Below are 26909 nucleotides of genomic sequence, written 5' to 3'. Positions count from 1 at the left end.
AGTTGAAATACTTTATAATTCATGAAACCAGTCCAAAGTGAAAACATTTTTGTGTTCATCTTCTTTTGCTTTGTGCATTTGTTTGCCGACTGAATTGTTGTTTTGTAAATTGTAAATTTCCCCACTGTCGGACAAATAAAGGTTTGTCATATCTTATCATGAAGTCCTCAGCTTTCATATATCTACATTTGCCTAGATCCATTATGATAGCACTCGATTATTTATTTACATGTGAAGACAAAAGCCAAATGACCAAAGTCTAGTCGCTTCACAAAAGTTTAATGGACATTATTCATCTAAGTCAGATGTAAGCTGAGTCTTCCCTAAACCCTCTAAAGCACTGAGCTGCATTGAACATTTCTCTTACTCCACAACAAGCATCTAGTTTCATTATTTTTGCATTTACATTTTGCATTATGTAGGTAACCCTCCAAAATATAATCGAGGTAGGAGAACAATCTTTGTAATTTTCCTCCAATTGCTGATGTAAATATCAATATAGCCCCAAGCAACAATAAGGCAGTAAACAATAATGGTAAGAGATTAAACAGAGGATGGAGACGAGGAGGCGGTAGTAATGGGATGATAATGGGATGAGATAAAAAGAATGGGAGGAAGCAGGTGGAGGTAATAAACGTTTTTCTTTGCATACCAACACAGTGTTTAATATTAAATTTGAAAATTAACCATAAGGATATGATGAATGTGTTTGGGTTACTGGGTTCTGATTTTCTATTGAAATGTACAAAGTCAACATTATTTTGAGCAAAGATGCCACACATTTGCTTCTTTCAGCTTCTCCAGTATCATGATTTAATGCTTTTTCTTCTCCACAGTGAAGAATAAACAGACTATCTTTGGTTTTCTATTGTGTGCTATTGGGCAAAACAAATAGTGCCTTTCTTTGGCAAACAAAATCCGTTGTTCTCCTACTGGGAGAAACCCTTTTTAATGAGATGCTGTTTCTTTTTTCAGGTGTTCCGTAGAAAGGCGGTGGAGCTGGGTGAAAAGCTGCTGCCTGCCTTCAAAACTCCCACTGGCATCCCCTGGGCTCTGCTTAACCTCAAGAGGTAGAACACAGACTCTCACCCGTTCCCTCACAGCGGTCCACCCTCGTGGTATTTGTGGCAGCGGGTCTGTTTGTATGGTTTGATGCTTAAAAAGAGCTCTTTGGTCTTGGGCTTGATGTGAGTCGGGCGAATACAAACTCCTTCTGTTCTGCTCTCTGGTGGAGCAGAGATGTTTGAGTTTTACATGACAGAGCGGGCTTGTCAGGCCGAAGCTGTTTGGTTCTTCATCCAGGATTAGATGCCAGCGGCTGGCTCAGACTCTAAACCTCTACTCAAAGACAAACCCAAAGTTTCAGAGGACTCAGTCAAGGTTACAGGCCAGTCAGCCAATATCAATGCACTGCAACAAGAAGCTGCTGCTGCAGTTGACACAATCCACGCAAGTTAGTGATGATTAGTTTTGACCAATCATCCCAAACTACTATGATATTTTGGATAGGAGTCTGTCTTTGGAATTCTTGTATCCCATCTCCTGCCAACAGTTACTGCTACATCTTTACCCATGATTACAATCTCTATTTAGATAGTATTAACACAGTTTCATCTGTTCAAACTACAGACTACCTTAAATATTTGGATAAGTATGCAAACAACCGGTAGTAAGTAAAGTCACACAGTACAATGTCAACAGACAAATAGTAATATTTGCATGGAAAGTTCTCAGACTACATATTTACCTATAATAACACACAATATCACCTATTAGAGCCATAATAATAGCAATAATAATAATAATAATACCATTTAAACTGAATTTCCCTTGGGATCAGTAAAGTACATATCTATCTATCTTTCTATCTAAACTACAAAGGGCTCTTTCAGCTCTGCCATCATGCAGTTCTCTACCTCCTTCAGTCATGTGATGAAGGGATAACCTTTCTTCATTTTGTTCTCTCTCCTTCCCTTCCTGAGAGACTCAACACTCTCCTGTTTGTCTGCCGTTAATTAAAAGGCAGGTTGTCCTGACGATAAACGTGCTGCGGCAGATTAATTTTCTTTGCGGTCTGTATGGGTGAATGGACTCCGCCCCGACTTATCCTTCTCTCTCTGGAGTGACAAACACGCCAGGGAAAAAGTGTGCGTCTGTGTGTGTGTTATCATAGTTTTATCATGCAAATAAAGTTATCATCACTAGGAATCTACGCACACACACACACACACACACACACACACACACCATGCCTTCGCTACACAATAACCCAGCACCACAGCGATGCACCACTGAGCAGAGAGCGTCTATTTCTGGCGGAACATTTTCTTCTCTTCACGACATCGAGAGAAGAAACTGGTAATTTGTTTTTAAATTTAAATACTGATTGGAAGAAGAGCAAAATTTAGATTCACATCACTTATGCTTAAATTACTTACAAAATCAGAGTTTGTTTCCAGTTTGGTTAGTCTGGACTGATTATGAGCTTCATCATATAGAATGAAGCAATCAACCACGAGTATCTGTTTTATTCAGTGGTGCAGGTTAAAGGAAGGGAGAAGGACAGATCAAACATTCTGGTATGGATTGATGAGAGAAACATCGGTGAAGTGCTGCCTACGTAACCTTGACCCAGAAGCAGGACAAAGCTGTAGAACACACGCAGACACTTGCAGATGAGACCCAATTATCATCTCTGTTCATCCCTTTTCCCTCCCGAATTTATTTTTTCCTCTTCCTCATTGAGAAAAACCTAACATGTCTCACATCCCACTCTCCTTTATTTCCTCTCCATCCTTCTTCAATTTATCCGTCCTTCCCGGAGTGACCTAGTATCTTGTTCTGTTTCAGGACATCTCACTGAAGGTCCACTCCGCTCTACGGTTTTGTTCTTTTTATACCTTCTTCGTAGTTTTTATTATCGCTCACTCCCTGCAGCTAGCTAAGAAGCCCAAGAGGGGCCAAGAGAAACAAGGTTACAGTTTACAACATGTTGCTGCTTCTACCCCAAATAAATCTCGATTTCTCTGGTGAGCTGTTAATTTTCAAGATTCGTATACATTCTATAAATATTTGTGGTTTGTTCAAGAAAATTAAATATCAAGTTAGTGTCATTTTCCAACCTGTCCTCAAGTTTATAGTTAATTTCTAAAGATAAATACTCATATTGGAAAAGGGGGCACTGTAACAATGAAAAAGGACAGAATCCACGAAGGTGAAGTCTGAACAAACAGAATTAAGGTGTTTTAATAATCATGAAAACATTATTAAAAGTTAATTTAATTCTTAAACATTCGGAATAAATTTAATATTTTTAAAGTCTAAATTTATCATCAGGTTGATAAGTGGAACTCATCTTAACGCGCAGTTGATTTTTCTTGGTGATCTGATAAATCGGAGGTACAGTACCTGATAAACGATCAATGGCTGACCCCATTCTCACACTCACACACACACACACACACCCGCACTGTGCCTTAACCAAGTGATTGATTGATTGCCACCAACTGAGTGAAAAAGGCTGCTAAGCTCTGATTGATTTCTGTGATTGATCTTCCACAAACTCCGGTGGTGCAGCCAGATGAACAGATGAACATTTGTCCTGAATTTAGCTTTGTTAATGATGGAAAAGATTCACAAAGACTGGCAATCAAGGCGTCGCTTCCAGTGAAACATCCTCTTAAATGAACACGGAGCAGCTGGGTAGAAAATCTTTAATTGTAGAATCCATTAAACTAGTTTGTTTTGTTGGATCAAAAGCTTTGAATTAGACAAAAACCAAATCCTCTGAACACAAGTAGGCATTATCAGAATAAACGACAAATATTTGGTGATTAATAGCTGCTTGATTCTGTTTACTGAGTAAATGTTTTAAAAGTCTTAATATTTTGGTTTCTACCCTGCTTGTAAACTGCATAACAATGAAAGTAGATCTTATATGCCGTGAAAAGTTCAGGGATTTGTCAAAGTTTTCCAATAATTTGGGGATTTAATTGTGTAATTTGGCTACACAAATGATGTCATGATATGTAACGGCAGCATTTATTACATGTGCAACAGTGAATTTCAGTTGATTGGAACAAAGTAATATGGATAAAAACATTATTAATATAACAATAAAAAAAATTGTTTCACAAGAAACTGATCCAACTTTAACTATCCATCTGTGTTCATAATGTTTGTGCATCTGAGTCAATGGAACCCATAATGGCACTTTTCCAACCTTTTTCCTGTTATACTTTCTTTCCTACTGTTTCACATAAACAGTGGTTATAACCCAGTTGTTATCTGCTGTGCCCAGTATGTCCCACAGCTCCTCTATTAACATCCACACTGATAAAGTTCTTGCAAATCGCTCCCACTGTACTGCACATTGACTGGCCTGAATGGGATGAGGCGTTGTGTGTGTGCACATTTGCAAATGGGTTGTATTGTGTTGAGATGTCTGAATTTGTGCAGCATCCTAAAATTAGCTTTTTCCTTTTTACACACATGATGATGATGCTTGTGTCCCACACACATACACACGCACACACACACGCAACATTAGAAAATCCATTTCAATCAACTGTGCATTAGTGAAGTTTAGCTCAGCTGATTGAGTTCACGACTAACTCTGAGACTTTACATTCCCAGGGCCTCCATGAGAAGATGATCTCTCTTAGAGTGTACTAACTCCAATAAACTATCTGCTTTTCACACAAACTGATTCTGAAAGCAGTGTTATCATCTTAATAGCGCTGCAAATTTAAAGCCTACTCCTTTTTCTCCTGCTCTCTTTTCTTATCTCATAGAAGAAAATACAAAAAAAGAGGGCAATTTGCTCTCTTCAGCTACTGTATCTGAAGCAATCACCCCAGAGCTCTGGGGTCTCCGACTCTGATTAATAGGCCTAGATTGAGAATGGCTCTATTAGTGCAAAGTGCCTCTCTGTCATGGAGCCATTTCTTTTTGATGTAATCGGAAAATTAACTTAAGTTCAGTAGAAGTGTGGAAAATACTCTTCTTGGTTGAGACTAATTGCACTTTATTAAGATTTTGAGTTTCCGCAGACATTTAACGCAGGCTTGACCTTAAAAATTATGATTCGTGAATGGAATCAATTCCGAATCGCCATGTAAAAAAACTGATCTACAGTATCTTTACAATAAATTCAACATTCTTTTGCCTTTGAGAGTAACGGCTTGTCGTTCAATGTTCTGCCTCTGCTACACCGTTAGCTCCTTTGGAAGCGAGCGCTGTCCGACACTCTGAAGCGGTTACCATCATATATTACCGTCATTCTATAGTTTAACTCAGGGCTTTGAACCAGAATTTTTTGCCAATCGGTTCATTCCGAACAGAAACGGAATTGTAACGTTCCCGGTTTGGCGTTCCACCCATAAACTGACGTTCCTGAACTGGTTAAAAACAAAAAAATAAAGTTCTTGAACCAGTTAATAACGTTCCTTGTAAATATACATATGTAGGTGCCGTATTTTGCGCACCATAAGATGCTCTTAAAAGCCTTAAAATGTCTCAAAAATCAAAGCTGTACCTTTTAACATTAGGCATCTTATGTGTACACTGAGTTCCAAAATCTGTAAAAATGTTTTTGTGTGAATTTAGTCAGTGCTCCGCCAGATCGGTCAGCAGTAGTGAAATTGCCAAGCTATTCAATGCAGACCGGAGATGAGGACTTGGAAGGATTTAGCACAGATTTATAAAAAAATAAAGAAACAAAAGCATATTTAAAAAATGTCGGTTTATTTTTTGAAATTTAAATACGTAATACAACACAGTTCAACCACAGTCACCTTTTTGCTTCAGTTAGCAAGCATGCACAGAACAATATGGTGCGCTGTGTGTAAAAGTAAAGAGTAGAGTCTTCTTCTTTTCCTTTCGGCTTTTCCCTTCAGGGGTCGCCACAGCGAATCAATTTCCTCCATCTAGCCCTGTCCTTTGAATCCTCTTCTCTCACACCAACTACCTTCATGTCTTCCCTCATTACATCCATAAACCTCCTCTTTGGTCTTCCTCTAGGTCTCCTGCCTGGCAGTTCAAAACTCAGCATCCTTCTACCAATATATTCACTATCTCTCCTCTGGACATGTCCAAACCATCTCAGTCTGGCCTCTCTGACTTTATCTCCAAGATCTCTAACATGTGCTGTCCCTCTGATGTACTCATTCCTGATCCTATCCTTCCTGGTCACTCCCAGAGAGAACCTCAGCATCTTCATCTCTGCTACCTCCAGCTCTGTCTCCTGTCTTTTCTTCAGTGACACTGTCTCTAGACCAAACAACATCGCTGGTCTCACCACAGTTTTGTACACCTTTCCCTTCATTTTAGCTGAAACTCTTCTATCACACATCACACCTGACACTTTCCTCCATCCGTTCCATCCTGCCTGGACACGCTTCTTCACCTCTTTTCCACACTCTCCATTGCTCTGGACTGTTGAGCCTAAGTACTTAAAATCCTCCACCTTCTTGATCTCTTCTCCCTCTAACCTCACTATTCCACTTGGGTCCCTCTCATTCACACACATGTACTCTGTCTTACTGCGGCTAACCTTCATTCCCCTCCTTTCCAGGACAAACCTCCACTTCTCTAGCTTCTCCTCCACCTCTTCCCTGCTCTCACTACAGATCACAATGTCATCTGCAAACATCATAGTCCATGGAGATTCCTGTCTAACCTCGTCTGTCAGCCTGTCCATCACCATAGCAAACAAGAAGGGGCTCAGAGCTGATCCCTGATGCAGTCCCACCTCCACCTTGAACTCCTCTGTCACACCTACAGCACACCTCACCACTGTCTTACAGTCTTCATACATGTCCTGCACCGTTCTAACATACTTCTCTGCCACTCCAGACTTCCTCATACAATACCACAGTTCCTCTCTGGGCACCCTGTCATAAGCTTTCTCCAGATCTACAAAAACACAATGAAGCTCCCTCTGGCCTTCTCTGTACTTCTCTATCAACATCCTCAAAGCAAATACTGCATCTGTAGTACTCTTTTTTGGCATGAAACCATACTGCTGCTCACAAATGTTCACTTCTGCCCTTAGTCTAGCTTCCACTACTCTCTCCCATAACTTCATTGTATGGCTCATCAGCTTTATTCCTCTGTAGTTGCCACAACTCTGCACATCTCCCTTGTTCTTAAAAATGGGCACCAGCACACTTCTCCTCCATTCCTCAGGCATCTTCTCACTATCTAAGATCCTGTTGAACAACCCAGTCAGAAACTCTACCGCCACCTCTCCTAGACCCTTCCATACCTCTACAGGTATATCATCAGGACCGACTGCCTTTCCACTCTTCATCCTCTTCAATGCCCTCCTCACTTCATCCTGACTAATCTTTGCTACATCCTGGTCCACAATAGTCACCTCTTCTAGTCTTTGTTCCCTCTCATTTTCCACGTTCATCAACTCTTCAAAGTACTCTTTCCATCTTCCCATCACACTACTGGCACCTGTCAATAGACTTCCATCCCTATCCTTAATCACCCTAACCTGCTGCACGTCCTTCCCATCTCTATCTCTCTGTCTTGCCAACCGGTATAGATCAGTCTCTCCCTCCTTACTGTCCAACCTAGCATACAAGTCATCATAAGCTTCTTGTTTGGCCTTTGCTACCTCTACCTTCACCTTACGCTGCATCTCCCTGTACTCCTGTCTACTCTCCTCAGTCCTCTCAGTGTCCCACTTCCTCTTGGCTAACCTCTTTCTCTGTATACACTCCTGTACCTCCTCATTCCACCACCAAGTCTCCTTATCTACTTTCCTTCCAGATGACACACCAAGTACTCTCCTACCTGTCTCCCTGATCACATTAGCTGTAGTTGTCCAGTCATCTGGAAGCACCTCCTGACCACCCAGAGCCTGTCTTAACTCCTTCCTAAAAGTCATGCAACACTCTTCCTTTTTCAGCTTCCACCATTTCGTCTTCTGCTCTGCCTTTGCCCTCTTCATCTTCCTCAGCACCATAGTCATCCTACACACCACCATCCTATGCTGTTTGGCTACACTCTCACCTACCACTACTTTGCAGTCACTGATCTCTTTCAGGTTACACCGTCTACACAAGATGTAGTCTACCTGTGTGCTCCTACCGCCACTCTTATAAGTCACTCTATGTTCCTGCCTCTTCTGGAAGAAAGTATTCACTACAGCCATTTCCATCCTTTTTGCAAAGTCAACTACCATCTGTCCTTCTGCGTTCCTCTCCTGGATACCAAACCTGCCCATCACCTCCTCATCACCTCTGTTTCCTGCACCAACATGTCCATTGAAGTCTGCTCCAATGACAACTCTCTCACTTCTAGGCATGCTCTGCATCACTTCATCAAAGTCCGACCAGAATTTCTCCTTCTCCTCCAGCTCACATCCTACCTGTGGAGCATACCCGCTAACAACATTGAACATTACACCTTCTATTTCTAGCTTCAGACTCATCACTCTATCTGACACTCTTTTTACCTCCAGGACATTCCTAACGAACTCCTCCTTCAAGATAACTCCTACTCCATTTCTCTTCCCATCTACACCATGATAGAACAACTTGAACCCTGCTCCTAAACTTCTAGCCTTGCTACCTTTCCACCTGGTCTCCTGGACACACAGTATGTCTACCTTCCTCCTCTGCATCATGTCAACCAACTCTCTACCTTTTCCTGTCATAGTTCCAACATTCAACGTCCCTACTCTCAGTCCTATACTCTTGGTGTTCCTCTTCTCTTTCTTCGTGCGAACGCACTTTCCTCCTCTCCTTCTTCGACCAACAGTAATCCAATTTCCACCGGCGCCCTGTAGGTCAACAGCGCCGATGGCGGTCGTTGTTAACCCGGGCCTCGACCGATCCGGTATGGAAGTCATAGGTTTGATTCGCATATTTGATTTGGCAAAAGTTTTACGCCGGATGCCCTTCCTGACGCAACCCTCTGTATTTATCCGGGCTTGGGACCGGCACAATAAGACACTGGCTTGTGTCCTCTTGCGGCTACATTAAAAGTAAAGAGTAGAGTATAACTTTATTTATCCCTTAAGGAGGTTCCATCAGGGAAATTGATTTCTCCGTCACACACAGCATAGTAGGCACACAAAACACAGAAAAAGCACACAGAAAGCACCAGCATATAGAAAATAGCACATCGAAGTACAGAAATAAAATCCGAAATTTAGACTGTGCCTCTTTATACAATGCGCCGAATGGTGCGCAAAGTACAGTAACTTAAGGACTTTTAAATTGGCAACTAAAGCAATTAGTTTATACGTATACTATAGACTATAATTATAGATATGCCCCTAACCTACATTAAACAGTACCACTGCACTACACCTCTGCTTTATGAGTTATATCACTGCAGTTAAGGCTTAGATTTAAACACTACATGAAATTAAGATTAAAGATTAAATTAAAGATTAAATCTACTTTATTCGTCCACACGTGGGGAAATTATCTTTACACTCTTCAGTCTTTTTGCATGTGGTTACAGTCTTTAGTTAGTCATGCATACACATAGTTTTTGAATACAGGCCCCTGAACACAACACACTGGGGGCCTGCAGGCATGCAATTAGTAACACATCACACAAACAGTAGGTGAAGGCAGAGTGACGGGTCGCACACAGGGGGTCGCGCCCCAAATGAGCAGCTTGTGGGGGGGACGGCGCCTTGATCCAAGGCGCCTGATCCAAGGGCGCCTCGGCAGTGGCTGGGAGGTGAGCTGACGTCTCCCACCGTCAGCTCACACCCTGAGGGATGTCCTGGCGGGAGCGGGATTTGAACCACCGATGGCTGGGCGATCCATCTTCAAGACATCTGCTCTACCGCTGAGCCACTTCCACCGTGTCATTTATTGCTGAACAGATCTTCATTGTGCTTCTCCCATAGCTCAATATTGCTACAAAGCGCGGGCAGTAGGGGACACACTGCACTGAAAATGACTGCAGCCAATGAGTTAATGTATAAATTTTACATTTTTAACATTGACATACTGCAGTGTTTACCTGTTACGAATAAATGGTGACTGGGAGACTGTCCTTTTCTTAACTGCTGCTGATAGCTGCTACTTCTCTCTGCTCTCTTCCCGCATCCAGTGAATGACAGGTGAAGTGAAACATCAGGTCAAATATTTTTGTCAAGAACGGGAAAAAAACCCCAGTATCAACGGGTTTACTGTTATTTTCTGTTTCGATTGTGTTCCGGAATATTAAAAAATATAAAGTTTCCCGTTTTCATTTTTGTTCCACGAACCAGTTTAAAGCCCTGATTTAAATGCTGCATTGGGTGCTGTTACTGTAGTACTCTGTCCCCCTGGTGACTCTGGGCTGTGACGAGAAAGTTCGCAATATCATTTTAATATAAAGTTTTGCGCCCCTCGTTTTTAGGTTCAAGTGATAGCAGTTTTTATGGTATATACTGTAGGGGCAAAGACTTCTTTAGCACTCTCTACGTAATGAACAGAGAGAACTTGAAAGGTTATCTAGAATACACCCATGAATGTACTATACAGCCGACACACAATCGCAGTATTGAAGGCAACGCAGTCTCACTGCCCTGCAGCTGTTTCTAGCAACAAAGACAAGTCCGCTGTTCGGGGTATCCAGAGATTTGTCATAAGTAAACACAAATTCACACTCTTGCTCTTAGTGAGGCTCTCCTCAGCAGTAACCTAAGGCAGGCCGTGATTTAAGTCTTCTAATTAAGTTCCTGACTGTGAATCTATCGCTATTCACATTTCCTCTGTGCCTGCAGTACAAGTAAAGAGAGGGAGAGAGATTGATGGAGGGGAAAGCAGGAGGGAAGAAGGGGTCACGGCGTGGATGAAGAGGGATGTGAAATACTTGGCATACGGAACAAAGAAACGGGCCAAAGTATAGGGTTCATCCAACCACACTGTACGAACGAATTGTAGTTGGTTCTAACATAATACTAGAGGAGCATGAGAGGGCATGTCCCAGCGCAGCATTGTAATTTATGTAAATAGAAAGGCTTTCTATTTTTCCAGGTTACTGCTCGGCACCACAGAATTAAAATCACTGTTGTTGGCACTGCTGGATGGACTGGAGGGTATAAACCCAGCCAGCTAGATTCTTCATTTCACAGCTGGCCAGGAAATAGCTGCGGGTGTGAGAGGCAGAAAAATATGAAGATTGGACCCCCCACAAAAAACAGGACAAACAAGATAGACAAGGCCCCGAGAGGGCTGGGATGCCAACCCTAGTAATTCGGTAGCATCATTCTGTGATGACCTCATTCTTTTCAGGTCAAATCTTTGGATCTATTTTGTGGTGTGGACCCCATGAGCCCTTGAGCTCTGTTTCTTGGGTGATCAGCAGAGCTTGATGCGTATATATCTCGATGCACAAGTTGTTGAAAGGTTCCTTAAACTCTGTGGTTTAGCTATGAAAGCCATGAAAGACTTCTGTAAGAAACTAACTTCTGAGATGTGTGTCTTGATGAAAGCAAATGCCCAATGTTTGACATTTGGTTTGTAGTTAGTTTTAAGTTATACAGGTAGTCCTCAAATTACAAATGTTTAAATTACGAACAGTCGGAGATATAAACAAACGCTCACCACCATATCCGACTACTGTACTGCAGTTCCCCTTTCTGCCACAACTCCCCGTTGGGCAGCAGCACTGCTGTGTTCACACAGTTCCAACACTTGTCTCTCCCTCTCGTTGTTGTTTGTTGTTGTCTCTGAGCATCTCAGAGTGTCAGGCTTCCTACCTCCTACTTTACTGTTTATCATGAGTGATAAAGTAAAGGCTAGTGAAGATGGTGGTTGTGGTGACCATCTCTCTGATGACAACTCTGCCTCTGACCGACAATAACTCCTACCTCCTAAGATCCTATAGCAAAGTGGCTCCGTGCTATATCTCATGCTAACGAATTCAACAAAGTCAGATTTTCTATTTGACCAGCTTTTGATATGAAGTTCATACCCCTGACTATTGTCAAACTCGAGCCTGAGACCACAACCGGAAAAACATTTCGTGGGAAAAATCCATTACAGTCTCAATCCCAAATAATACCTGTGAATTAGGATGAATAACCAGTTGAGGATCTAGCTCCCCCTCTCTCTGAAGTAATTTCAGGATAGCCCAGTAACGTCTACGATGCAAAGATGGGTCAAAAACAAAAAAGTGTTTTGTCGCTCAGCGCTTGTAATCAGTCTCACTAACATCCCATGAGAAACAAGATGTAGCACACCCTAGTTAGTAACTCTGGAAAACAGGCCATCAGGACATCTGCACCGGTAATCAAACACGACAGTCGAATCTCACTGGTGTTGTGCTTCACACCAATGCATAGATACTGGATTCCAGTCCCAGCACAGGAAGTGACCAAATATTTTCCATCAAGACATGGTTTGATTGACCTGCGACAGCTGTGGAAATCATTAGTTCAACACAAAGAACGCAATCAGCTCTGTGAGACGATTCACATGTTGATCGTACTCATGCTCGCTGAGAGCACACCTCTGGTGCCTTTGCTACCTGTTAAGTGTCGAGTTAACTGAAAGGTAATACAAACTTCTCAGTGTCTTAATGTGTCATAAAAACATAAATTTTCTAAACGACAGATCTCTCAAATGTGTCTTCCTACACTCCGTCCAGATTGACGGTGTTCCACACACACAGTCTGGTCTTCATGTCGGCGCCATTATCCTTCATGCCTGTTGGCTTTACACCCCAGCTTTCCCCCCGCTGTCTTTTGTTTAGTTCTCCTCAGCGGGGATTTAGTGTTTCTCCTAGAGCTTTGGGAGGGATCGAGGTGGACAGGGGTGTGTTTACCCCCCCAATATATACTCACACCCACCCAACGCCACCACCACCACCAGTACCAAAAGAAGGGATTTATCAGTCATCACAGGTTTTAAAAGAAGGATTGAAAGGGATAGACAGATAAAGTCTACAGTTGACTGAGGGGAAATGAAAGCAGCTATAAAGGAGGAAGAAAAAGGTTGTGGAGATTATGGAATGATGTTCGGCTCACTGCGTGTTTTCTTTTTTTAACTAACTAGCCCTCGTGTCAATCATGCTTTAATCCTGTGTGCGGGTTATCACAGAGTTTAGATGTGGTATTTTTAACATCTTTCTCATTCTAAAGCTGACAGGCCGACAGGTCCCAGCTCGATGCAGGTATCGCTGATGGGATTTCAGTGGGATTTTACTTCGTCTTCCTCCACTGATCTTCGCCTTTCTGCTCGCCGCTGATGTCCTCTCCATGTTTGGCTCAGTTGATTAAATCTATGGTGTAATGGGAAGCAAATTATGACTTGTGAGGCATGATGAGTTGAAGCGGGGATAATTAGTATGTTCATCCACCTCTGCGAAGAGATGCGTCTGTGGTACTTCTCTTTTTTTCACACCCCCTGTCCTCCTCCTTCCTCCTCCTCCTCATTTTTCTCATTTGTGGGATGTCTCCTGTGTGCCACAGCTCACGTCCGTGCATCCACAGGTAGTTGCAGTGCAGACATGCTGCGTGTTTCACAGTGTGGTGAATTGTTAATACACATTCATATGTATTCATGAGTAGTTGCTTGAATCATTATCCTCAGAGTCATCAGTCTGGAGCCTGGAAATTATTTGTCAGTGGCTATAATGATCTCTCACACACACACACACACACACACACACACACACACACACACACACACACACACACACACACACGCAATTACTTGGACTTCTGTCCTTGTCAAGCATGCCAGGGTTGGTATCTCTCAGAGAAGACCCAAGAGTCAACATCAGCATCACCACAGGCAACATCAGGGTGGAGTTCAGTGAGTTCTGATTGACTGACAGATGGACGTCGGCAAGGGCAGCATGTATCACCAAAGTCAGGTTATGTTAGGATTTAATGGATGTTAGGATTTAAGAAGTTTGTTAATGCATCTGAGGTGACAGCTGACGGATGTTAATGGCCTTTGAAAGTAACATGTAGATTACAGGAACATTCTCGTTGCTTTTATAATCAAGAATATGTCACTGAGAGTCTTAAATTGACCTCATGAATATTTTTCGCTTTTCTGCTGTCATTTATTACCAACACGAACAGGTTTTCCTTTGTGTTTCTGAATGGCTTTTCCATCATGACTCATTCCAAATCCTGTTTTTATCCACAAAGCACTTGTGGGTGTTAATGTGAACTCAAAACCAGCTACAGTCATTCCGTACGCGGCGTAAAATTTTTTTAATTGATCGCTCTTTGAAATGCCAGCTTGTGGGTTAGTGTGCCTTTTTTTTTTTTTTGCTCAACGCACCTGTGCCTCCTTCTCTTTGTGTGTCTGTGCAGCGGCATCGGTAGAAACTGGCCGTGGGCGTCAGGCGGCAGCAGCATCCTGGCGGAATACGGCACCCTTCATTTAGAGTTCATGCATCTCAGCAAACTCTCAGGGAATCCAGAGTTTGCACAAAAGGTAACGGAGGGTGACGATGATGCAAACCTTGCATTTTAGAGACGTCTTTTAATGTCAAAGAAGGAAACCAGACTCTTCTCCCTTTTGCTCACATCATCATACTGTTACAGAATATTTTCACACAGTGTCTGTCTGTAAATCTGTATTTTACGTGAGCTCTCCGTGATGCGTTTGTTTATTTGTTCCACCATCAGGTTATGAACATTCGGAAAGTGCTCAATCGCCTGGACAAACCCCAAGGACTCTACCCCAACTACCTGAACCCCAACAGCGGCCAGTGGGGTCAACGTAAGTCCTCCTCACAGTTCATACATTTTGCATTGTCAATGTGTCCAAAAACACATGATGATACATTTTCATCTCATTCTAAAAGCTGCTCCAATTAATTTTTAAGCAGCAGAGACCAGAAATCGGATTTAAAATCCAAACCCGGCGGTCTCGACACAGGAAGTACATTAAATTGCTAACCTCTAAAGAATAGATGCTTTTGTGAAATCTGCTGACTTGCTTTCTTACTTGTATACAAGAAGATCGACATAACTTTCTTCTCTAACTATAAAGATGCGAGGAGACAATTAGCTCTCATCCCAAGATCCAACAAACAGCGTCAGAAGTTACGTAGGCATGTCAGAACTCCACCTGAAGCTAGCAAACCTCTCTTGGCCTTTCTATGAAGGTTGATTTAAATTTTTATTAAGACTTTGAAGTCCCCAAGGAACTAAACACAACATCAGGAACCTTTAGCCTGCTGTTTTCACCCAGAGATTAGGCAAGTTAGGCTAATAATGGATTAAAAATTAATTTTGTTTGAAGCAGTTGCTTCAAGTTAATGGTCTGTCTGATATATTGTAGTTTTATTTATGATTTTCTTAATATGGTTTTAGACAACCTTTGATTAACTTCCTTTGTTTAGATTTTCACATTTTCTAAAAAGTTTGAGGCTTATTAGCGTCCTGTCTGCTCAGGATCGTCTGCTTTCATGTGGGGAGGGGGGGGCTGTCATTCTCTGCGGTGGTTAAATATGGGCCTGCACCTCCGCTGTCCTTACTTTTATTATCTGGTGAATAAAAACCCACTGACAGCACATCCATAATTATAGTTTTTGGCATTTAGCTGAAACTCCTATCCAGAGTGGGTAACTGTGTTTTCATCCAAGTATTTTATGCAAATTATGACATATTCAATTAGGAATGCTGATAGAAACAGCAAATTTCAACAGAAAAAAAATGTCTCACAAAAAAAAACCCACACTTTTATGTTTTAGTCAGAGAGCGTCTTTCATCTTGAAAGGAATTATGCAACAGAGATGGGATTTTGTTGAATAAATTATGACTTGGAGATGTTTGCGGTCTAATGTTGTCTGAAAAATATCTCTGCGGCGCAGCCTGACCGAAACACTTACCCGCTTTTTTATATACCACACATCCATAGAAGTCGTGTTCAGGAGGTTTAAACCAAACAGCTGTTATGTTACTGCAAATAGAACCGAGTCAGGATTTCTCCCTTCAGTCTGCTGAACATTACATAATATATATCTTTTCTTACCCCTCTTGATGATTTCGTAGAGTTGTGCAAATCTCTGGTGCTCGATCTGGACTCGTGTTAGCACTCCTGGTTTTATTATCGGGTCGACAGCAGAACGAGTTGCTTTTATCCGCTCAAACCCGAAACCGTCTCCGGCGCCAGCCTCTCCTCTCCCTTCAGAATGATCATAGCTGACATTTAATCTCTGCGCTCCACAAACAGGCCTGGACGCCGTTAATGACGCATGCATATGGATGAGCCTTCACCGACAATCAGGAGAACAAACACAAAAAAGTGCAGCTCGGCTGGCTGAAGGCTCCCCTGTATTAACATCCCACCTCACACACATGCATGCACACACACACTGTTATAAACTAACTCGGTATACATGCAAGCCATTTGTGTGTGTTCTATTTGTGTATGATGTGGTGTGGGTGTGTGTTGCAGATCATGTGTCTGTGGGTGGCCTTGGCGACAGTTTCTATGAGTACCTGCTGAAGGCCTGGCTGATGTCTGACAAGACAGACGAGGAAGGCAAGAAGATGTACTATGATGCTTTACAGGTAACGCACACACACTGTTCAAAATGTGTCACAGGTTACACAACACAGGAAGCAGGTAGGGAGCTATCAGTGTTTAAGACAGTCAAACCTCCGGTAGGTGGTGATGCATTTCTCCACCTGGCCGTGTTTGTTTGATATTAGTGAACTAAAGCGTTTGGCTATTGAAAAGCCGTCCTGCTGCTGTGTTTGTTTCTCCCTGCAGGAGAAAATTAGAGACAAACATCAGCCGAAAGAACCTTGAGACACGCCAGTGATGCGCCGTAGCTATTAGAAGGCACGATCTAGACAATGTGCATATTTATTCCGGTTAAAATAAGAGATCTCTGTAAAGAAAAGGAAAACTTGAGAACTTATGAAATTCAATAGAAAGAATGACATGAAAAATGAAATTATCTGGGAAATCTGAAATGGCAGATGTTCCTTCTAGTATGTGATTAATTAAAAGTTATCAGACCAAAGCTGTTTCCTTCCTGACCGTCACACCTTAAAACCTCTTTACTCTCCGTTCTCTGTCAGGCGATAGAAACCAACCTGATGAGGAAGTCGAGCAGCGGGCTCACGTACATCGCCGAGTGGAAGGGCGGGCTCCTGGAGCACAAGATGGGTCACCTGACCTGTTTCGCAGGCGGCATGATTGCCCTCGGCGCCGACGGGGCGCCCAGTGACAAAACGGGTCACCAAATGGAGCAGGCCGCCGAGATCGCCCGAACCTGCCACGAGTCGTACGCCAGGACCGGTGAGCGGGCACCGAGGCAGCCAATGAAACGAAAGGCTGTACAGTATCTAAGACTCCTCCCTTCTTTCTTCTCTAGGTTTGAAGCTGGGTCCGGAGGCGTTCCGTTTCGACGGCGGCGTTGAAGCCATCGCCACCCGCCAGAACGAGAAGTACTTCATCCTCCGTCCTGAGGTCATAGAAACATACATGTACATGTGGAGGTTCACCCATGACCCCAAATACAGGGAGTGGGGCTGGGAGGCGGTTCAGGTGAAGCATCTTATTGACTGGATCCCAAATAGCTTCCTATTCTGCTGACTTTGCATTTTTTCCCCCCATCTTTTCAACTCGATTAAATGAGGTTTTGGCGATACTTTAAGAGTGATCGATCGTCTCTCCTCATTTGCGTCGTTGTTCTTCATCCAGGCCCTGGAGCAGCATTGTAAAGTAGAAGGAGGCTACAGCGGCGTCAGAGACGTCTACGCCTCGACTCCCAACCACGACGACGTCCAGCAGAGCTTCTACTTGGCCGAGACGCTCAAGTAATCTCACTCTTCCTCAAACTCATCGTACCCTGGGTTTCCTCTTTACCTTCATGTGAATCTTTACAGCCTCTCCTGCGCCATTCATCTCTTTCTCCCCTGCTCCTCCTCTCCTCATCTTTTTCCATCATTTCCTCGCCTCCAACTCCAGACAGCTGTTGACAGGAAGTCAAGGTTAAGCTAAAAGAGCCCGATGGGGCCCCGGGTTCCATCCAATCCACTTTTTTATGGGCAGTAAATTTTAACAAGCATCAACCTTGCTGCTGATCATACACACACACACACACACACACACACTCGGAAGGAAGTTTGACTCTTCCTGCTTCCAGATCATCACTCACTGATAGAAGTTGTAGACGAAATCCATTCGGCACGAGAGGTCAAAAAAAACCGAGATGGGAATAATTTCAGAGTCGTGATAAAATGTTTGCAGGAGAAGCTGTGCAGAAATATTTCCTGTTATCCTCCCACAGGAATAAATAGGAAAAGTCTGAGTGTAAAATCCACCAGCCTGGGCACCAACACAATCATAACTTCAGTCCGGTCGCACTCATCAGTGAAATCACTTGACACTCAGAGTATCAATCCCATTTAGCAGCAAACCCATAAAGTCTCATCCTCCTAATGGTGGTGGGATCTTGGCTCGCTGCTGAGCCTCTTCCAATATTCATCTTCCTTCCGCTGCCAAGGACACGGCCATACTTCACGCCGCCGCCTTCAATCACTCTCTGCTTTCTAGTGGTTCGCTGGCAGGCAGGGAGGACGATAGCAACCGGAGGTTCCGCGTGTGGTGGGGTTAGGGAGGGGGCGGGGGGGTCGAGGGACAACAAGCTCCTCTGCTGAATCCTCAGTTTTATTCACCGTCTCTTCTGTCGCTTTCACCGACTTCCCTCCCCAGAGCAGGAATTTTCAGTCGTTTCCTTACCTTTAGACCAAATTCATATTCAGTTTAAAACTGCTGTTCATTTTTCATTTATTTTGTAGTAAATTCATCTGAAGTGAAATTTTTTTTCGTTATTTTTTTACCAGCTTATATGTGAGCCACATTTTTAGGTTTTAGGTGCCGTATGAGACAAGTGACAAAAGTTTTTGGACATTTTTGAAATGTTAACCACGAGCCCACGGTCTGTCACCAAAACTGTTAGTTCTCTGGTTGCATTGTGGGAAATGTAGGCTACTAATTTGACCAGAAGTAACATTGAAATCTTTTCGAACATTACAGCAGGTCTGCATTCTACATGAGTTGAGGTCTATTTAAAGTTTCAGTTAAAATTAGTAGTTATCATTTAATTTCTTCTTTAAAAGTCCATTTTTCAAACAGTTTGACTCTTGGTTGAAACATTTCCTGCCTGTGTCTCCTTCAGGTACCTCTACCTGCTCTTCTCTGATGACGACCACCTCCCCTTTGAACACTGGGTCTTCAACACGGAAGCCCACCCTCTGCCCGTCATCCGGAAGGATAAAACCGACAGGCCTAATGAAGTGGAGTAGTTGGCCCCCCCACGCCCTCCCCTCCCCTCCTGCGCTGACACCCAAAAAAAGCAAGAGCCTCTGATCCTGTAAGCCTGAGCCTCCCTCTGTCTGAAAACTCTTCTTCCCTGAGGGCTGCAGGCGCCTCCTGATTGGAGCCACTCTTTTATTTTCAACGGATCAGAGCAGAGGTTCTTGCTGCAGAATCCAGTTTCCTTCCCTGAGTTGTGTTGTCGAGCTCACTGAGAATGCCGGTCGTCACATCGCCAACTGCTGGTTGGTGGATTTCAGCTCCTTGTTTGTGTTTGTGAAGGAGAACGCTGACACCTGAACCTGTTGTCTCCTAACCTGGACGCTCTGAGCTCCAGGCTCCTGAGGATTACAAGGCTAACTGAGCTAGCTGGACGAGGCGACGTCGTCTCCTCCTGCTTTAACCGTGACCTTTTCTGAACGGAGCCCGGTTTGCCTGGACCAACCAGACGCCTGCGCCGGCTTTTATAAAAACCTGTAGTTGTCTCTGTGACAGAAAAGACAAGACGGCACAATCCGAGCTTCTTTTGATAAACCGGACGGGTCTTTTGACCCCCTTCTCCCCCCACCTGAATGCCAAACTAGATCGCTGTGGTAAAGACCTACCAGTTCCCCCAGCTCTGTCCCTCTTCCTCTGTTTATCTCCAGTTTGTCTTCTTTCTTTTTTTTTTTTTCAAGATTTCTTTGTTTTCTCACCAATATTTCTACAGTTTGACCGATAAAAGAGTGTTTTAGGATTTTATTTGTTGTCAACCATCAACGTAAAGTTATTGTGACTGATTGCAGAAGTTTCATCTGGCAAAAAGCGAGAGGGAAATCTCATCATTTCATGGTCTGAACCAGCAGATGGTGTTTGCTGAGCTGCAACTCATGGAGATGAGTTACTCTGGAAGAATTATTTCCTGGCAAATCACTTTTTCCTCACGGAATATCATTAAATTCTCTTGCAAAAGGAAGAAATCCAAACTTTTTCCTTCTTCCACCTTCCGCAACTGTTAATGTCCTCAAATTGGAGCATGTGTCAGTGTAAAGTCAGAGCGTATCAGAAGAGGATGCCGATCAATCGTGTTCAGGATCGAACCTGTGTGTCGATCGATCTTTCTCGTTTCTGTCTCGTCTTGTTCTCCTGTTCCAGCATCGGGTCTGCTGCAGGATCTTATCTCCTCTGTGAGGACAAGCAGACGCTCCGTTTCCACCTTGTGTTCCACCTTTACTCAAACACACACACTCACAAACACACCGACGTACAAGAAGCCATACTGATTGTACAGCTTTACCATTCTGAGACGTTTGTTCCCGATGTCCTCTCCACTCTCCGGGGCGAGACATGTGACTGAATTAACACAAACCACCTTAATGTTATTGTTGTATGTTGTTTTGGTTTTTTTTTGGTTTTTGAGATCTCAACTCATGTCCGACTGTAGCCAGATAAATCCAGTTTAGTCATGAATCCAGTGCCTTCACGGTTGAAACGGAGGAGTCGGCGGGACAAGCAGCTCACTCAAAAAAAAAACAACCCATAGTTTTAAATAGACACGGAGCTTTAAGTGAACTTCTCATGATGAGTACTATACCAAAATTAGACGTTGATTAAAGGATAATTACTGCCTTTTGATTCAGTTAACTGCACTGAATAAATCTGGCTAGAGTCACAGTGAGGTTTTCGTGACACTGTTCATTTTATATACTGACGCTATCTTTTCCCCTGATGGTTAGTTTGGTCAGCAGCTGCCGGGACTGTCAGGTTATTTCTTGATCTACACTCGCATCTAGTGGTGAGGTCCCCACATTACAGTCTGCATATGATGCCTGGAATCTGGGAATTCAGATGATTTCAAATGGAAAAGACAAAAACAGAAGTTGAAGTCTCTCGAATGAGGTGAGGAAAAACGATTTGAAACAGAATAAAATGAGCCACCCCCCTCCCCCCCATGGAATGAGCGACGCTCTGGACTTCCTGTTCCAATCTTGAATTCTTCCAATGGAGGGAAGAATCCCTCCCGGGTCTTTCTAACACTGTACAGACGACTGCATCCTCGTGTTCCACCTGTCTTGAGTTGAGTCGGTTGATTTTAGAGGCATTTATGATCCGCGTGAAGTTGTGTTGTAACCGTTGATTTTTGCTGACTGTGTTAATTTATTCTGTAGATGTGAACATACGATTTGAGAGGGGTTAACCACCACCACCCCCCACCCCCTGATGGCGGTGTAGATCCGTGATTGGGCCCAGAGTTTTGTAGCTCCTCAACTCCTTCTGTGAATATTTGCATATTTATTTATTAAAAATCAAAATCCTGAACCAGGATGTCAGGAAGTCAAAGGTCCAATCTTGTGGGGGGGGGTTTTGTTTTCTTTGATTTTTTTTATCAGGCCACCATAACTGTGTTCTAGTAATTATGAGATCCACGTGCTAAAAGCTACATAAACTAACTTTAAAGTAGTTCTAGTGATGTTAAACATGCTTTAAAGGCAGGAAGAGGTCAGAAAAGCTGCCTGGGAGTCAATCAATGTTCTGGGAGGACAGGAATGAATGAATGAATGTACAATCTAATGTGAAGTGAAGCATTTTTCATGTGCACTCGTGTCGTCTTTTGTCTGCCTCTCCATGGTGTTGTCTATTTTTTATTTTATCTTGGAAAGCACAAACAGTTGGGTGACGTGTGCGACCGTCAGAAAAAGAGGGGAGTGACAGGAGACGGGAGCGTTCTGATGGCCGGTCTTCTCTGGGGAGGGATCCAAATCTGCCTGACCAGGATTCTTTTATTGCTTCATTCTTACAAACATGAACGAGGATTCATCCTCATGTGAAGCAGATCTGTTTGTGTTCATCACACAGTTTAGGGTTAAATCAGAACCTCTGTTTCAAAACTCTTTCATTTTTATTTTACTAAATAATTCAATCCTGCAAAAAAAAAAATTAAAAAGTGGCAGAGTGCTAATTTGTTTTGAATGAATATGGATCATGTGACCAATGAAAACTACTTTCCTATTAAAGGCTCATGCCGTGCTGGTTTTATTCATTTAACTGTGGTAAAACATCTTAAGATCGTTTGATTTAATCGACCACAGCTCTGAGTTCATGATGAAGAAACTGCTGATGATCTGAAACCCAGAAAGAGATCGGTTCTAACTGTCCATTTCAGACTTTTAAAGTTCTGTCATATTTGATTTTTATTCTTACAATCATTTTTCTAATGGTGTGGGTTTCATTTGGGCTTTTTTTTTTTTTTACTTAACTGTTAAGATAGGAGTCATTTTTCATAATAAAATTCTTATTGCACATTTGAAAGAACATAGCCCCCCTGGATCCACTTTCATCACACATCTATCTGCTAATTTCCACTTTAATTTGATTTTTGTGATTTTATTTGTTGATTTAGTTTTTATGAGCTACTGCGTTTCTATCAGCGATTATTAAAAGGTAATTCCAGCCTTTACTAGATTTCAGAAATAAAGTCGGTTCTTGTGAAAACTAGTGTTTTATGATCACTAAATATGACCAATCTGTCCAGGGACTCAAAGAATTTGTACAAATTTTTGCCATCGCTCTAAACATTTTTAAATGTCTTGAATCAACGTCAGAAATGTATCTGTATAAATTTGCTGATAATCATTTCATTGCACATAGTTTGTGTTTATATGCAATATTTCAATTTTGTGGGGAAATCTGTCACATTGTGTTATTATTAATATTATTATTGGAAATATTGTAAATAATCCTTCCGGTAAATGAGTTGTTCCACATTTATATAAAAATCTTCTCAGTTTATGGATATAAATGATATTAATAAGCAGCAGACTTTTTAATAAACTATATTTGTTACACTTCTATTGTGAATAAAAGATCTTTTAATAAGCAGTGGTTATGTTTGTGTTGTGATTTCATTTAAATATACATTTTAGGGTATTTAATTTGGTCCATTTATTTCCATGTATGCTGACTTCAGTACATTTTTAGTTTCGCCTTGAAAGTTAAATCTATAATGATCTTTGATTTTGAAAATCACACCATCTCTCTGGGTAAAAGAAGCGCATGTGGAGCTCTTTGGTGATGCAGGAAATGAAGGTGATAAAGAAAAGCACACTTTAACTACAGTTCAACTTTTTTTATGTGATCCAAAATACGAGGCGGCTCGACTCTTTCTGCTACTGGAGGCTTATTTTATGATTGAAAGAATCATAAAAGGCGTTTTAGTGCCAAATATTCTTCCCAGGCTTTCCAGCATAATAAAGATTCAAAGCTCACATCCAAAAACATGAAATGATGATTAGAAGTTCACATCTTAAACAGCCAGAGGCTGAGTCATGGATGGGGCGACTTGGAGCCTGGTTTTAGGTTTTAATGTCTCTGGAGTGAAATGACAAAAGATGTCAAGATCTCTAGAGAAAATATTTTCCTTTTGTATGTCAGGTACATGATATATAAAATTAAAGATATGAACATGGTTCTATGCATCTTAGTTTTATCTGCAGAATTGTTTCTCTCAATTTCAAAAAGTGAACCCAGATAGCCTTTTGAATAAATCCATTGTCTCTAATCTTGAGAATAGGACACAACATCAGTGCTGCAAGACACCAGGGAGCTCTTTCCTCAAGAGATGAAGACCTAAAATAGAATAAATAGAGTCAAAATGAAAAAGTTGTCAATAGTCGTGACCCAAAAGTAATGAAGAGCACAAAGCAGCCAGTGAAGTGTTTCTGAGGTAGCTTTTTCTCTCCAGACTAATTCCGGCCATCTTATCGGTCCACTGATAGACTGAGAACAATTTTCTTGTTTGGCTCAGCCATTGCTGTGGGACATGAGTAGCAGAAATAAGAAAAGATAATTCAGAGCAATTGTTCATTTTTATCGCCTGTGCTCTGCCCTGCTGAGACAACAGCAATGCTGTCAGTTTGTGGAGTTCATCCCTCAGTGCCTTCAGCAGACCGGAACAAATCAAATCCAACACTTTCCTGGTCGGAGGGTTTATTCTTATGAGGTTTTTTCATGTCCGGCATCGTCCATTTAAAGGATGGATGGTCCAGTGAGTAAACAGATCTCCTGGCTGCACAAGTGAGAATGTCTGTAAGGTAAAACCACAGCATTTATTTCAATATTTTTGTCAAATGACATTTGTAGAATCAGAATACTCATCCTGATTTTCCTATGTGACTTATTCTGCATGAGAGTCTATCTTTTTGATGTTGGTATCAGAAATATTCTGGATCATTTGACACCCACCCCTCCCCCGGGTGGTCATGTGACTTGAGCTGAAGTCACCAGAACAGGAAGTCCTTACCGTGAGGATGTGGAGCGGAGAGCCTGGATGGATGCAGTTCGTCTGATGGCCACCGGGGGGCAGCAGAGGACCATGGAATAAGAACAGGTGGGCTTTTATCAGTGGCAAAAAAAAGCATCAACGCTCATCATGTATGTCTGTGTATATTATATATTTTAATGTTAAATTGTCATGTTATAATTAAAATCACAAACAGCTCCACCAGCCTTCTATAAACTCTGCTCCAACTCAAGTTGGCATGTATGAAGATCTCTTCTCCCACTCACTCAGACCTTTGGAAGCTTAGCTTAGCTTAGCTTAGCATCTCTACTTACCACTACAACAGACAATGTATGAACATGAGCTATGACATGACAGGTAGTAGATTCAGGACATACGTGAAGGATTATAACTCTTGGTGTACCCCTAGGAGAGCAGGAAGGGCTGGTCTCTACCTCACCATCAAAGCCCAGGTTCATCATTTAAACCTCATCAGGCTCAGCAGGGTCATCAGCCGCCGCCACCACCAGCAGCATCTGGACTGGGACTTGAACAAACTGACCATTACATTTCATTAAATGTGCATGATTAGCTTCGCAGCCCTAGCCACGGTTTTGTGTGTAACTGGTGCCTGTTGAATAAATCTTGTTTTCTCAAAATGACAAGTCCGTTCAGCGTCTCAGATCTGTTTAATCGGCGACATAATGTTTGAGCAAAACATGTCATCAATCCAGACATCGGTGCCAGCAGCCCCCCCCCCCCCGATGTGGCAAAGTGATGAGTCAGCTCGGCAGCGGAGCGGCCATGTGTTTGGATGATGTCATCGTCATGTGGGACACACTGGTGTTAATATATGCATAAAGAAAGCAGATCATGATTCAGCAAAAGATGAGCCAATGAGGGAAGCACATGCAGCCCAGGGCGACCCCTCACAGGGTTTACAGAAATCACTTCCTTCCTGTCTTCCATCCAATCCCAATACTCCATTGGTCAATTATTTAACCTGTTCTCTTTTTTCAAAACCTCGTCCTGTCTTCTTTCTTCAGTCACTCCTGATCATCTGTTCTCCTGATCCAACATTTGAACGATACAGAAACAGAACCTGCTGACCTCCTGGGATGTATAGACTCTAGAGTTTACAGAAAAAAAATGCAACGGGCAGTGGTTTCAGGTTGAAAACACCTTATTATTGAGACAGCTCCGAGGGAGAACGGTCAGGCTGGATCTAGATGACAGGAAAGTGGCGGTGAGTCAAATATCCGGCCTTGAAAAAGCATCAAACCTTGATGCGGAGCGGCTGAGAGCAGCAGCAGCACATCAGGGAACACTGCTGTCAGATCAGGACAGAAACACGAGGCTGCAGTGGGCTGAGGATCACCAACACCAACCCGACGAGAGAAGACTGCAAAAACATCACGGCACTGATCCAGGTTCAGGCCTAAGAGCTTCGTCTGATTAATTCAAATGACGGGTCATTTCAAGCTGATTCTGAGAACATAGAGGTTTCATTATCGTTCCTTTCATTCCGACAGAATTCCTACTGCCCACCTGTAGTGTGATAGCTTTTTATTTATTTATTTTTTTTCTGACGCAAATCTTAACCGTGTCAAACTGGACAAAAGCACAGGATTGGAACAGAGAATCAAGTTCCCACATAAGAATAAATGAGTTTTTAATTGTTTTTCCCACACGCTTTGAATGCATCAGTAAACCATAAATACATAACATCTAATTAATTAAAAAACTAACAAGAAACCACAAAAACTATAATTAAAATGTGTGTGTGTGTGTGTGTGTGTGTGTGTGCGTGCGTGCGTGCGTGTGTGTGTGAACTGAGAGTTAATCCACTGACCCCGAAGGAAGAAGTGATTTTTTTTTTCCCCATTGAGCTCATCTTTTATTGAACAGTAGACACAACATAAACTCTTCTGGTATTTATGTTGTTTGCTTCTCATATTGATCAGATTACTGAAAGTCTGAAATCATTTTTAGACTTTCAAGTGAATATTGTCACTGCAGCTGTGTCTGAATTTAATCATTTACGATGGCTGAAACCAGAAGGTGTGTCTCTTTTTGCTCTGTAACCTCCTCAGTGAACAGGTGTCAAATAAAAAAAAACATTCTGGGATATTGCTTTATCTTTTTTTGTGGAAACATTGAGGATATGATCATTTAACTGCCGTCATAACAGCAGTTTTTAAAAAAAATCCAGATCCATAACCTCCAGCTCCAGCAGCAGACATATCAATTTTAGAAAAGGGAATAAACCGTTAAGTAGCAACAGCAAACATCATAAATCAGGTAATGAAATATGTACCGATAAACTTTTACCACTCCAAGGGTAAAATATGGGAGCTTTACCTCAACATTTAAACATTTCAATTCAC

General features: G+C 42.3%; 1 protein-coding gene across 1 annotated transcript in view; it reads left to right on the top strand.

The window, feature by feature from the left end:
* man1a1 (mannosidase, alpha, class 1A, member 1) overlaps positions 1 to 23117 on the top strand; it is a 78318-nt gene extending 55201 nt beyond the window's left edge. Inside the window, exons 5-12 of the mRNA XM_068342970.1 lie at positions 976 to 1070; positions 14297 to 14420; positions 14615 to 14708; positions 16392 to 16507; positions 17024 to 17243; positions 17320 to 17492; positions 17649 to 17764; positions 19129 to 23117. Coding sequence (XP_068199071.1) covers positions 976 to 1070; positions 14297 to 14420; positions 14615 to 14708; positions 16392 to 16507; positions 17024 to 17243; positions 17320 to 17492; positions 17649 to 17764; positions 19129 to 19255 — 1065 coding nt within the window. The 3' untranslated portion in view covers positions 19256 to 23117. The remainder of the gene's footprint in view (positions 1 to 975; positions 1071 to 14296; positions 14421 to 14614; positions 14709 to 16391; positions 16508 to 17023; positions 17244 to 17319; positions 17493 to 17648; positions 17765 to 19128) is intronic.
* The last annotated feature ends 3792 nt before the right edge of the window (positions 23118 to 26909 follow it).

Source organism: Antennarius striatus, chromosome 19 (assembly GCF_040054535.1).
Source record: "Antennarius striatus isolate MH-2024 chromosome 19, ASM4005453v1, whole genome shotgun sequence".
NCBI lineage: Eukaryota > Metazoa > Chordata > Actinopteri > Lophiiformes > Antennariidae > Antennarius > Antennarius striatus.
Note: the sequence above shows the minus strand (reverse complement) of the source record. Positions and strands in the feature narration are given on the sequence as shown.